General features: G+C 34.8%; 2 protein-coding genes across 3 annotated transcripts; both read left to right on the forward strand.

Moving 5' to 3' along the window:
- The first annotated feature begins 811 nt into the window (after positions 1–811).
- On the forward strand, positions 812–7,820 carry LOC103954922 (citrate synthase, mitochondrial). Of its 2 annotated transcripts, XM_009366775.2 has the most exons (20): positions 812–864; positions 987–1,081; positions 1,213–1,275; positions 1,448–1,489; positions 1,919–1,984; positions 2,188–2,253; positions 2,372–2,485; positions 2,803–2,866; positions 3,084–3,166; positions 4,853–4,902; positions 4,981–5,058; positions 5,295–5,423; positions 5,512–5,554; positions 5,739–5,825; positions 5,982–6,083; positions 6,595–6,702; positions 6,813–6,863; positions 7,126–7,199; positions 7,311–7,362; positions 7,449–7,820. In XM_009366775.2, the coding sequence occupies exons 2-20, from the start codon at positions 1,031–1,033 to the stop codon at positions 7,545–7,547; spliced, it is 1,422 nt and encodes a 473-aa protein (XP_009365050.2). In that variant the 5' UTR covers positions 812–864; positions 987–1,030; the 3' UTR covers positions 7,548–7,820. The 2 variants fall into 2 exon arrangements, with proteins under 2 accessions (XP_009365050.2, XP_018504851.2); XM_018649335.2 differs by lacking the exon at positions 812–864 and having other exon boundaries at positions 894–1,081.
- A 520-nt stretch (positions 7,821–8,340) lies between these two features.
- LOC103954923 lies at positions 8,341–10,581 on the forward strand. The gene is made up of 3 exons (XM_009366776.3): positions 8,341–8,404; positions 8,495–8,662; positions 10,232–10,581. The coding sequence occupies exons 1-3, from the start codon at positions 8,397–8,399 to the stop codon at positions 10,485–10,487; spliced, it is 432 nt and encodes a 143-aa protein (XP_009365051.2). The 5' UTR covers positions 8,341–8,396; the 3' UTR covers positions 10,488–10,581.
- Positions 10,582–13,316: the final 2,735 nt, after the last annotated feature.

Genomic DNA, 13,316 nt, shown 5'->3' on the forward strand with positions numbered 1-13,316 from the left:
CTCGTACACTTCTCATCTTCTTTTATTTCTGTGATCATAGTTAAGCCACGTTAACATATATTGATATTTTTATAGAAATAATAAGATGAAAAGCAGAAATATAAAATATTTATGTGGTTTAACCGTGATCACATAAATAAAAAAGAATGAGAAAAGTATGGAATGAGGAAGGCAGCCAATTCAGATCTTTTTATCTTTTTTGTTGTCTAAATAAACAGCTTTCAAACTAGATTTTTCTGAATTTTGAACGGTCACTGAAAGGCACCAGATACCAAAGTGATGTTGACAGCTATGCGCTGGCCGCCCGCCAGGAAAATGCTCTACCTATTTCTATTTGCTCACCTATAAAAATAATATAAATATATTGCCCTTGAATTTTTTAAATAAAATATTAGTATTAGTCCAAGTCACATTCTTAATTTATTATGATATCAAATATCTTTCAAATGTTGAAACATTATGTATGTCACTTATAAATAAAAAATTATTAAAGTCCAATTTTCTTGTAAAATAATTTCGTTAGCCGGTGAAATAGGCAATTGATAAAAAAAGGTGGAATCCTTATCAATTGATAAATAATTTTTTTTTCCTAATGTATTGTTTAAATAAGTAAAATATAAATATACCGGAGTGTAATGTTAAAACAAAAAAGGAACGAGGGGAAAAGAGGGGTTTGAAACTTTGAAAGGTAAACGAGGGAATGACTGCGTTTGATTTGGTGGTTGGTCTCAAATTACGTTTGACGTTCAGATTCCACTACTATTTCTCTGACTTTTGAGTTTTGACTCACTCCTTCCCTAGTCCCTACGTACTTTCCTTTTTTCAGCCATTTTGATTTTTCAAGCGCAACTCCAAAATTAGATTGTAATTCTCCCCTCGACTCTTCATTCTCTCTGTCTTTCGGGTTGGGTTGGGCTGGGCTCTGGAATGTTGTCTGCATTTTGTGAAATTCATATTTAATACGTAATTGAGTTGGATCGGTGCAGAGTACCGCAAGAGAGAGACAGGTGATCGATCGCTGCAGTCATCGATGGTGTTCTTCAGGAGCGTCACCGCGCTTTCCAAGCTCCGTTCCCGTCTCGTGAGTTCCTTTTCCTTTTCCCTTATTCAGACTGAAATCGGCTCTTTATTATTTCTCAGATTCTTTGGAATTTTTATTTTTCTGGAACCAAATGTGGTTGTGATTGTGATGGCGATCGCTTTTGGTTGCAGGGGCAACAGTCGACTCTCAGAGATTCCGTCAGATGGATCCAAACGCAGAGCTCCACAGATCTTGTGAGTTCTTCTTCTTCCTTGTACATTCTAGCCTCTAAATTTTCGCACTCATATTTTCTTTTTCATTTTATGTCAATTAATTTACTAGCATGTGCAAAGTAGTAATTAACTTGCTCATGACCATCATTTTGTTTGTGATTGTGATTGTGTTTTTGTTGCCAATGCCATGCAGGAACTTCGTTCTCAGCTGGCTGAATTGATTCCTGAACAACAGGTTTGTTGTACGGCATTTCCTTTCACAATGGTTCCGTTTTCTTATTTTTAGTTACTCATATGCTAAGATAGTTCGGTTGAGTCGATATAATTTGAGTTAGTTTCTTTTGGTGCAATCTTTGTTTATTGAGATGCCTGGGTGTAATGTATGGGTGAGAATCCGTGCTTTCCATCTGCTGCAAAAGCAGTGTATCTGTGCTGAAGAGCTATCTATAACTCTAACTTGTTTTCATTCTTCTATGAGAATTAGATGTGGAGAAAGGTTTGAATAGAGGTCTTATGTCATGTCTATTTCAGTTAAAACAGTTTTTATGACTTTGAGCGGTTCTGAGATCTAAAAAGTAAAACAATTACTTATATATGAATATTAGATATGTTGATATTATCACACCCGTATTTTTTGTTTTTTTTTTTTTTTTTGTGGTAACAGGAACGTCTGAAGAAACTCAAGGCAGATTATGGAAAAGTTCAACTGGGCAATATCACTGTTGATATGGTAAAGTATCTTTCTTTCATAAAGAAATTGTAGAATGTTTCTCTTTGTTATCAGTGAAGAACTTAATGCTTGTACGACTAAAAGCCAATTAGTGAACCTTCATCTGATCTTTGTTATTTTTCTTTTGAATAAACTCTTAATTTTGGACTTACATATGGTCATAGTTTGTAACCTGTGTGTGGATTCGATCTAAAATTGCGTAGGTGATAGGTGGAATGAGAGGAATGACAGGGTTGCTGTGGGAAACCTCCTTACTTGATCCAGATGAGGTCTGCATTTGAATTACTCAGCTTGAAACTTTATGAATCAACGTGGATAAATTTCTGATAATTCTAACAGCGAATTGAAAAGATTATGTTAATAGGATGTCTTGGCTACTTTATGCAGGGAATTCGCTTCAGGGGTTTGTCAATTCCAGAATGCCAGAAAGTATTACCAGCTGCAAAGCCAGGTGGAGAACCTTTGCCTGAGGGTCTTCTGTGGCTGCTTTTAACAGGAAAGGTATCGTTTTTTAGGGCATTTTCCATCACAAGATATTTTTTGAAGGTGCACACTTGAAAAAAATACAAAGATTCATTTACTGTAATCTGTATCCACATAAGATATCTTTAACTCCCTATACACGTCCTGAAATATTTAGCCTCAGCTGAATGTCATCGTTAATGTCACAGTTCAAATTTTGCGAAAACATTTGTTGCCTATAACATGGACTGTATTTGTATTTATTATTTATGTGGCTTTGTTTTCCTTTTTGCTTTGTGTTAGTTTTGGTATATCCTAACATTGAACACACCTTTTGCCTTGCTTATGTGTCATAGGTACCTAGCAAAGAGCAAGTAGATGCATTATCCAAGGAATTGAGGACTCGTGCCGTAGTTCCAGGTTCGGTAGCTTATATTTGTCTATTTTGATACCCATAATTTTATTAATGAAAAAAAAAATTGGATAATATTATTTGTCTTCATAAGAAGCCTACTTACCGAAGATGTTTGTTTCACTTGATATTTGTATCTAGAAAGGCTTTTATGTGATTGAAGTGCTTTGGTTTTGATCATTAATGCAAGATTACTCCTCATATATATATAATTCTCCATTGCAGATTATGTGTATAAGGCCATTGATGCTCTGCCTATTACAGCACATCCAATGACCCAGTTTACCACTGGTGTCATGGCCCTCCAGGTTGGTATATGGGCTACTCAGGGTTGCATTATACTCATATTTTAGTTATTTTACGTTTGCCCTTATGCCATAATCACGGTTTGTCAAAATCAGATTTAGTGTTCTGTATTCATGCATTTAGTTTCGTTTCTTGGTTAGCCAAATTGTCTTTCGTGGAACCCTCAGGCTTCCAGGTAACTGTGAAATGGAAGGTGGGGCATTTCTTTTAGGCTTTTCCCTTAGCTAAGGGTGCGTTTGCATATGTGAATAACTTGATATTTTGTAATCGTAATATATCATTGATGATGTAATGTATGCCAAATTTTCTCATTATTACCCGTCTTGAGTCTTGATTGCTTGATTTCAGACATCCAACTGCAAAGTATTATGATTATCAGGATCAATTCCAGGATGTTTTGTTTTAGGGTTTGTATAAATAAGTGTTTTAAAAAGCACACCCTGAGGCACGCCTAGGTGGCTTCATAGGTGGGGAGGAGGAGGGCTGAAATCGCCTCTGCCAAGTGGGAGTAGGCGAAAACTCCCCTAGATGTGGTCGAGGCACGCCTGAGGTGTTCAATTGGGCCTTTTTTTGTTTAAAAGTCATCGGAATCTGGAATTTTTTTCAGTTGAAATCTGAAAGTTTTAGTTGTAGAGCCGTTGCACTTTGAAGAAGATGAAGAAGACGGTGTTGTTTGGAGTGATTTATTTTGCTGATTTTTCGTTTTTTTTTTTATAATTTTTTTGGCCTTTTTTGGCCTTTTTTTTTTTCTCTCTTTAAACTTAAGCCATTGACAGTTGTTCACCAGCAATCCAGCATATTCCCCAATATATTCTTTTTTTATTACACTTTACGTTTAATATTATTTTATAGATTTCAAGAGACTAAAAATAATACATTTCTATAAAAACATTATTCTTTACTAAAAAAGTGATTGACCAGCAAGAAAAAATAAGCATTTTTTTTGTTTATTTTTTTGGTAATTTTAAATATATACTAAAAATCTCAAGTCCCTTGAGGCTTCACCTCACACCTCAAGGCTTTCGTGAGGGGCTATCCATGAAACCCCTCGCTTGTGCCTTCGCCTTTTAAAAATAGAGGAAAATTTGCTGTACATTATGTAAGATTGATCTGGAGAGCTACTACTTATATGTAAGAAAACTTAGGAGTGTTGAGTCCCCAGATTTTCTCTTCATAAACTTTTTCTGAATATGTAAAATGTGAGATTTTGTTTATGTTGTAAAATTTCCTAATTACTTTCTGAGATAAGAACTTAATAGACCTGAGTTTACTATGCAATTTTTTCTATCACAATGAGTTACATACAATCAAGTAATTAGATGAAGTCCTTGCTTGGGCATGGTCTGTTTGGTTGTACAGTTATCAATTAGTATTTGTCACAAAAGGCTGATGCATGCTACTGATTATGTGGTGCAATACTGCGTGTTGTCTTTCATCTTTGTTCTTGTTGTTCTAGAGCTAAGGAGGCTAATTTTTCTGAATGACTATTCCTTATCGGATCATTCAGTCAGCTTCAGTGTTTCTTTGTTTTTTATTGATTGTATTTCTTTGTAGGAGAATGAAATCTTATCCATGTGAATGAAATAATTAATTATTTCATTAAAAGGCTGGCAGTACTCATTTACCGGATTTTCTGAGTATCTCTAGTATATGTGACTAAATATCCCACTTTTTAATACCGCTTTCAGGTAGAGAGTGAATTCCAGAAGGCATATGAAAAGGGGATACATAAATCAAAGTAAGTTTGATTTTATATTTTCTCTTTAACCTAAGTCTTCCATTACTTTTTAGACATCTTAACATATGGTATTTTTAGGTACTGGGAGCCAACTTTTGAGGATTCACTTAGCTTGATTGCACAAGTGCCAGTAGTGGCTGCCTATATTTATCGAAGGTTAGTAAAGCAGATTACATCTTCCTCATAGTTATAGGCTTCACCTTGTGTTCTTTTCACACACACACACACACAAAAAAAAGGGTTTAACATTGTGAGTTGTGCATGTTTTAGAACAGCATTAATCTAAATCTGTGAAACTTTTGTGTGTTAAAAAGTTGTTTCTTATGTATGATATTCTCAACTGACTGATGGTCGGTGGCATTATTTCTCTTCTTCCTCCTTGTGGTTTGAAGAATTTTCAAGGATGGAAAAGTAAAACAGATTGATGATTCTTTGGATTATGGTGCAAATTTTTCACACATGCTGGGTTTTGACGATCCCAAGGTGCATGAGCTCATGAGGCTTTATGTCACCATCCATAGGTTTGTATAAACCTCTCTTTCCAGGACATTTATGATATATTATTTTGGTTTCAAGTTATATGACTTCTTAAGTAATAATGCATTACAGTGATCATGAGGGTGGGAATGTCAGTGCTCACACGGGACACTTGGTAAGCTACCCAATTTTTGTTCTTTTTTCCCTTGTTATTTTCTTATACATTGGTAACAAGGACTCTAGTTAACATCATTTCGTCTTGAAAAATGTGAATCATGTGAGTTTGATCGATAACTTGATATTTATTCCAATTTTGGATGCTGATGTATATGTTCTTTGATGTTACCTTCTGAATACAGGTTGCTAGTGCACTTTCAGATCCGTATCTTTCATTTGCAGCTGCTTTAAATGGCTTGGCTGGCCCACTCCATGGTTTGGCTAATCAGGTATTATTTTTTTCTTTTGTCTGGTTGTTTCCATTTGTCTATTCTAATAAAGGCGGGAACTATATTTTGTTTATCAAAAAATGGTATTGCTGTTTAGAACGGGTGCATGTTGCAACATGTATTCTCTTTTCCTCATATGGAACTGTTTTATTGCAGGAAGTATTGCTTTGGATAAAATCTGTGGTAGATGAAGTCGGAGAGAATGTAACTACCGAGCAGTTGAAAGATTATGTCTGGCAAACGTTAAAAAGTGGGAAGGTAAAGCCATTAACTTTTACCTAAATAATCTATTTAGATATGGCCCATGTTTAGTTTATTCTCTTGTTGTAATAAACATGCACGGTTGATTCTTAGCTCATGAATTTATTATTATTTTTGTATGGATCTATTATCTAATGAGCAATATGCATCTTTGCTCATTGACATTTTCTGCCAGAAAATTGGCTAAACCATTCAATCTTTGTCAGAACTCGTCTACTGAGCTTAGTACTGTCATCCAACAGATAAAATAAAATAAAATAGGTAGTCATAACTAATAGGTGATTGACTATTCTACCTGTGACTTTGTAGAAGTTTTAAACTTGCAAAGGAAGTTGCCTCGTCAGACCTCATTAGCTTGTGTTTTCATTCCCTAAGCAAAATGGACTTTCACTTTTCTTGAATCTTCACCATTTGAAATATTTTTGAAACTTCGTTTGACACCATTGTTTGATGAGCTGCTAAATTCTTGTCTCTAGTTGTCACCTCTCCTCTTTTTCTCGTATTGCAGGTCGTTCCTGGTTTTGGACATGGGGTCTTGCGTAAAACAGACCCACGATACACATGTCAAAGGGAGTTTGCATTGAAACACATGCCTGATGATCCGCTGTTTCAGTTGGTAGGTGTAACCCTGATTGCACAAGGGTGTACGCTTTTTATGCACACTATTAATTGTAGTTGTAATTGCATCCATCCTTTATGAGCTAACTTAGCCATTACCTTAAACAGGTCTCCAAGCTTTATGAAGTTGTGCCTCCCATACTTACCGAACTAGGCAAGGTAATTTAATAACTTTACTTTATGAAAGTAAAATATGTTATATCTTTGCCTCTCAGAATATACCGTAATCCTTTAGATTTGAAATTAATGATTTTATGTACCAACGGAAGTGCAAAATCTTTTATTGTGCTTGAGCTAGGATCTTTCGCTTAAAGCTGAGTGAGAAATTGATAATTTTTCACAATCATTATGTCTGTCTTTTCCATTTAAACTGAGGAGCAATCTGATGCTGATTGTATCTGGGATTTTATCATGTTCGTAGGTTAAAAACCCATGGCCCAATGTAGATGCACACAGTGGAGTTCTGTTGAACCATTTTGGTTTGACTGAGGCAAGGTATGATATTTCATGTTATTATTTCTTCCGTTGTTCCTGGTGATGGTCCATGATATTCTGAAGCGGCACCTGTTTGGAGATGATAATGTACTTGAAATTCAACTGTGGCAGATATTTTACTGTTCTCTTTGGTGTGTCGAGGAGTATAGGGATTGGTTCTCAGGTTAGCTCCCTCTCTCTAGTTTATTACAAATTGTTAAAATTTCATTATCTTAATGTATTGTCTTGGTTTGGTTTGGTTTGTTTCAGTTGATATGGGACCGAGCTCTTGGTTTGCCTCTCGAAAGGCCTAAAAGTGTTACGATGGAATCGCTTGAGAATTTCTGCAAGAAAGCAGCTTCGTCTTGAGAAATGGAGTGCTGTATGAAATCGCTTGTTTGAGTAATAATTGCTCCCGATTGATGGCTTTGTGAAGGATGTAACGGTGGTGTAAAAATGTCAGTTTCTGTTGGTTTTAGTTGAGAAATTGTTCAATGAAAACCTTAACACGCACACACTTGAGTATTTTCAGCTACTTTGAAGGAATTTTGAGGTGACATAGGCGCAGGGGGTTTTGCTGCTCTTTTAATAAACAGATTGGAGCTATTTCGAATAAATCGTATAGTTTAAAGATTTCCACAAGTTTTATGCATTTTATTTTTTACGCGTGTTCTGCTCTCGCCGCTTGCCACTTGGTATGAATTTGCAAAAAAGAAAAAAATTATTTCTTTGTATGTTGTTAATTTATGCTTTGTCCTCTGTTCCTTGTCGTCGGTTAATCTGGTAAACTCCGTGGTTCCTTTTACCTACATCTCTTGTTCTTTTTGGCCAATGCCTTTTCTCTTTCTGGTCTGAAGAGAACAAAATCGAAAAGAAATGTGTCAAGCCTAGCCCTTGGTCAGTGGTTACAACTCTCACCCGATTTCCTCGAACTCCATGTTTAACCAAAAAAAAAAAAAAAAAAACAATAGTGGTGTATGTATGCTTATTTTTATTTCTCATATATCTCTTTAAATTTTCGATCGTTAGAATGAATGGAAGAAGATTAATCGGTAAAAATTAACAAGGATGTGTAAAACATAAAAATGAATGTGTGAAAAATACTGTTCAAAAGAAATTAAAAAAAAAAAAAGGGAGCTCCACATAATTTCCGAAATTATAAAAACAAAATAAAGAAAAAAACAGTTTTGGACGGATGGAAAAAGGTGAAAACTTGCTATGAAATGGTAAAAACTTGAGGCCCAAAAAAAATAAAATTATTTTGAAGAAAGTCCAAACGTGTGATACTTGGTTGTTCGTTGTGTGATTGTGTGAAGGTGCAGGAAAATGGCGAGATCTGTGTTGTTGGGTGGAGGCGGAGCGCGACCAACCCATAATTCTGATTGCCGGCGGCTTCTGCTTCGTCCAAGCGCGGTAGCACCTCAGACTTCCCTCAAACTCAGCGCCGTTAAAGCACCAGCAGCACCACCGACTATCCATTTCAGGTAGTTTAATTTCTCAATTCTGAGCAATATTATATCCGTTGTTTGCGGATGAGAATCAAGACCACTAGTCTAGTTTCAGGGCATTCTCTAGTAATTTAATTGGGGAATAAAATTTAGAATTGGTCTTGAGCTTTTAGCATAGTTCAGATTTGTTCTTTAAACTATTCAATTGGGATTTTGAGCTTTTAGCATAGTTCAGATTTGTTCTTTAAACTATTCAATTGGGATTTTGAGCTTTTAGCATAGTTCAGATTTGTTCTTTAAGCTATTCAATTGGGATTTTGAGCTTTTAGCATAGTTCAGATTTGTTCTTTAAACTATTCAATTGGGATTTTAGGGATTTTAATTCTTTTAATAAATTCGTATTCAATCTAGATTGTAAGTGATTTTCTGAAATTCAATGTGTATTCAATCAGGATTTTAAGATAGTTTATTAAAATATTTTGAAATCCGGATGTATTCAATTAGAATTTTAAAGAAATTTATAACATTCGAGGTGTATTCAATTAGAATTAGAATTTAAATAAATTGGAAGAGTTGAGGAATTAGAAGGAATTGTAAAAATTTTGTGGTGTATTTTAAGCATCCACAAATCTCACATCTCCTCATGAGATTTCGAAGGAATTGAATCAAAATCCATGAATTTATAAATCCATTAAAATCTCTCAAATTTCCAATTGAATACCCCCTCTAAAAATTCGTTAATTGTAATCCAAATTTAACAAAACGCCTTCTATGAGATCTTCCTTCAATTTGATTACATGGCAGGACGTGTGACTCACAATTTGCCCTTTAACTTTCACTCTAGTTTAGATTTGGTCCATGAACGCGTTCAAAAAGTGGGGACCCACATGTGTTCTACGTCATCAAACTAACAAAACCTTTGACGGAAGTTAATGATAGGGACCAATGGTGCACATTTTGCTAAACTTAGGGACCTCAGTTATCAAATTTTCAGTCATGAGAGCAAATTGTAAACTATGGTAAAAGTTGAAGAACTAATTTTCACAAATATAGACATTATGTTGATGTAATGTAATAACTTTAAACAATCATGTTTTGGTTAAGTAGCCTATAGCGGCTTTAAACATTCGTGCTTTGACCAAAAATAAGCCTAGGGTGCCGCTCTCAATAACATTTGACTTCATTTATATCACTAAGACCCCAGATTTCAGAAGAATTGTTACTTTATGGATGAATGCTGTTTTGTCACTTACTTGCTGGGTCACATCCAAATCCAATGCGGATGGACTGTTTTGATCTTGTGGATAGTGTCCATCAAGGAGGAAGAAAGTGCTTCGTAACCATGGCCATGGGGTCTCAATATGTACCTTGACAACTAGCGCTGTTTTCCGCGGTTGGTAATTACTTTCTGAACAATTGATATGAGTATCGTGGTTGGTACTTCATTCTGTAAACTTACATTTGTTGTTTGCTTGATTTGTTGTCCGAACAAGTAGAAAATATGATGGTTGTTTGTCATATACTGTATTTGTATGGGTCAATTTTTGGTCAACTATAATAGGTTTGCTGTATAATATCCTAATTTTAGCTACTTTCTTTTAACAGGTTGAACAAGAATGTTTTGGGATTGCAAATAAAGGAAACAAGGCACGCTGTGTCTGCATCAAACTCCAACCCTCCAGATGGAGATTCGACCAAAGATAAATCAGGTGGGGTTGAAACGAATGATCCTGCTCCCCAGGGCCCTCCTCTGCTAACCATTTTGGCTGGATTTCTTGTCCTTTTTCTCGTGTTTTGGGTTCTTGGATCGATCCTAATGTGGGTGATTAGTCTTCTTTTTAGGTTGCCTCCGTCAAAATAGGAACATAATTCCGTCTCAACTTTGCTCGATCGTTATGCTGAAAGTATTTATGAATAGCAAACGTGTTTTATTGGATTGCAAATTTGTGATTCCATTCTTCGGTGTTTGTGTAGACTGACTTGGGTGGATGGATGGTGCAATGTAAAACCTGAAACCTGTGTAGAATCCAATACAACACCTGATAAGGACACATACTTACGTGCAATGTACTGTATTGTCGAGTGGTAAAATACGTCAATCACAAATGAAAGATTGAGGAGAAATGTTCTAGCTACCTCATCCAGATGCGGAATCGACTTCGTCGGATAAAAGTTAGATGTGGGGTACTGATCAAGTTTGCCATCGATGCATTGCATTTTGCATGATACAAGTCTTAAGTCTCCAGTCGATAACAAATTAAGGTAAGTGATTAGGTCAGTCATATATATACATTTAGTGTACATGATAAAAGATAAGTGATTAGTCTTAATCAATGGGACCCACAACACAATGACTAACATATATAATGTATAATGTGTACATAAAAATATACATATCATGACATCTGCCATCATCCAAGTGACCATTGTTTAATTAGTACTGAAATCATTGGTGTCACTTTCTCTCTCTCGTGTTCGATGGTTTTCGTGCTCTTGCATGCTAATTGATAGCTGATTTCTTCAGCAGATAGAGAAAGTTTATCTATCTATCTTTTGCTGATGCTAACACATCCCTAACTTTATATTTTTCCTTTACAAAAAACAACTTTACCACATTTTCTCCATTGCTTTACATTTGTCGCTTTATGTCTTTCTCCTCACGCTTTCTTTTGTTAAATTAACTAATTAATTAACACCACCTACTTGTATGCATGGATGCCACAAATCAATTTCCTAAAATGAGCGAAAATAACAGTTTACTCTAAAAATTTTTATTTTTCTATTTATAAGAAATATGATATTCATTCATACAAAGAATAAACAAGTTCATAGAAAGATACCGTGCATTTATTTCGACCTCAGTAAAAACCTTGCCGCGGCCTTGCCGGGTCATATAACACGTACTTTAAATTAAGCTAGCAAAATAGGTCTCCAAAAATAACCCAACAATAACATAGAGAAAATCAGTGCTGTCATATAAAAAAGGTGCATGTTAAGTTAGGTATCAAAACTGTAGAAAGCAAAAGGTAACTTATTTAAAGGGATCAATTATTAAATTTAGAAGTTACTTTTTCCACAGGTGAGCCAATAGCATAAATATGGATACATGCATGGTAACCAAATATTTATATATAAGTCACCATTGTCTTTTGCAGGCTGCAAAGTTTGGTGAATGACGGGACCCTATGTATTCTATGTATAGCCGTCTTGGCTTTTACCAGTCTTATCTTATCTTCGAATATCATATTCCCTAAGGAGATGATTAGCATTATAAAAAAGAGCTTCATCTGATATTTCTTGATGCCTAAGTAAGCAAGCACCACTTGCAAGAAGATAAACTTTTGATGTAAAAAGATCATCATTCATAGAGAGAGATGTAAATGTAATTGTATTTATGTCAGATTTCTACAATAATTCTGTTGTAGGGTTTCAAGATTAAATATGGATTTTCAAGTAAGAAAAAGAATAAAATGAGTAACATACGCAACCATGAAGTGTATAATTAGATGAATTGTGCATATTAGAATTGAGAGAAAATTGGAGCAATAGTTTTTGAATTATGATAGAATTATCGCTTTGGTTCTTAATTTAAAATTTTATTAAATAAAATTGAAAAAACTATAAACACACTTTTTTTTTCTGCTGCACGCTCCTCTTTAATTATATATGTTGTTTTTGTTTGATTTATTGAATCCGATGACTATAAACAACTTAAAAAATTGTGTGTCGAAATCATCCCCTCATAAAATTTGGAGCATTGTTCATTTCATGCCAATTTTGCAAGTTATCCCACACAAGATAAAAAACCTAAACCGTTCTTTCTCTTAATTATCAACAAGAATCATATGATGACTAAATGGTTTGTAATAAATAAATAAAAAAGGAACAGTTCTTTCGGATTAGTTTGTCTGTAGAGACGAACAAGCAACGATAGAAAGATTTCATCAAGATGGACCAACAAGATACAAGAGGTGCCAAATGGGTATATAAAACTTCATTTTAATTTTTGGTAAATATGACTTTTAGATTAAAACCATGAGTAAGATCTAAATGTGTGCTTGTTGTCCTTTGTTGAACCATGTCCCACACCTTTCAACATATGTTTACATCTGCCGAATGCTATTGAGACCCCTTATCGAGTGATGTCGACGCATCCTATTGAAGGATATTGACTTGTCTTGTATGAGATATGTCAATATGACATTTCATTGAACACGTTATAGGCACGAAAGGATCCTGTATCAATTTTCAAAGGGTCCTGGAAGTACCTTCACCAATTTTCTTAGACTCTAGTGGATCCTAAGACCACCCAAGTCCCAATATGGATTCGCCTCTGGATCCAGGATTTTGGAAAGAAAGATAAGAGTCATAGAGAGATAGAGAGTTAAGAATGACTCTTTTTTACAGGATGATAAATAGAGCAAACGGTTTGAATTACGATATATTCGTATATAAGGAAGAATGACTCTTACAAGCCGTTTGGCTTGTATAATGTCTCATCTTTAATAGTAAAATATCTCGTGTATTATTATAATGTCATGTAAATGAGTAATCATATAAGAAAATGTTATTCATACTTTCATTTTTACTTTTCATGCACTCTTGTTAACTTTTGATGATTAATCTTTTTCAATTTATTCGATCCGATAACTAAAAATTATAAAAAGTACGAAAGAAGTAAAAAATAAAT

The sequence above is a fragment of a genome, unplaced genomic scaffold (genome assembly GCF_019419815.1).
Source record: "Pyrus x bretschneideri cultivar Hongxiangsu unplaced genomic scaffold, Pyrus_bretschneideri_v1 Contig52, whole genome shotgun sequence".
Taxonomy (NCBI): domain Eukaryota; kingdom Viridiplantae; phylum Streptophyta; class Magnoliopsida; order Rosales; family Rosaceae; genus Pyrus; species Pyrus x bretschneideri.

What these genes read in the sequence shown, in the direction of transcription:
- LOC103954923 (XM_009366776.3), top strand. An exon ending in CCACCGACTATCCATTTCAG is followed by an intron (nt 8,663 to 10,231) that starts GTAGTTTAATTT and finishes TTCTTTTAACAG; the next exon opens with GTTGAACAAGAATGTTTTGG.
- LOC103954922 (XM_009366775.2), top strand. Translation starts at nt 1,031, where the DNA reads ATGGTGTTCTTCAGGAGCGTCACCGCGCTTTCCAAGCTCCGTTCCCGT. An exon ending in CTTTATGTCACCATCCATAG is followed by an intron (nt 5,424 to 5,511) that starts GTTTGTATAAAC and finishes AATGCATTACAG; the next exon opens with TGATCATGAGGGTGGGAATG. An exon ending in TTTGGTTTGACTGAGGCAAG is followed by an intron (nt 7,200 to 7,310) that starts GTATGATATTTC and finishes CAACTGTGGCAG; the next exon opens with ATATTTTACTGTTCTCTTTG.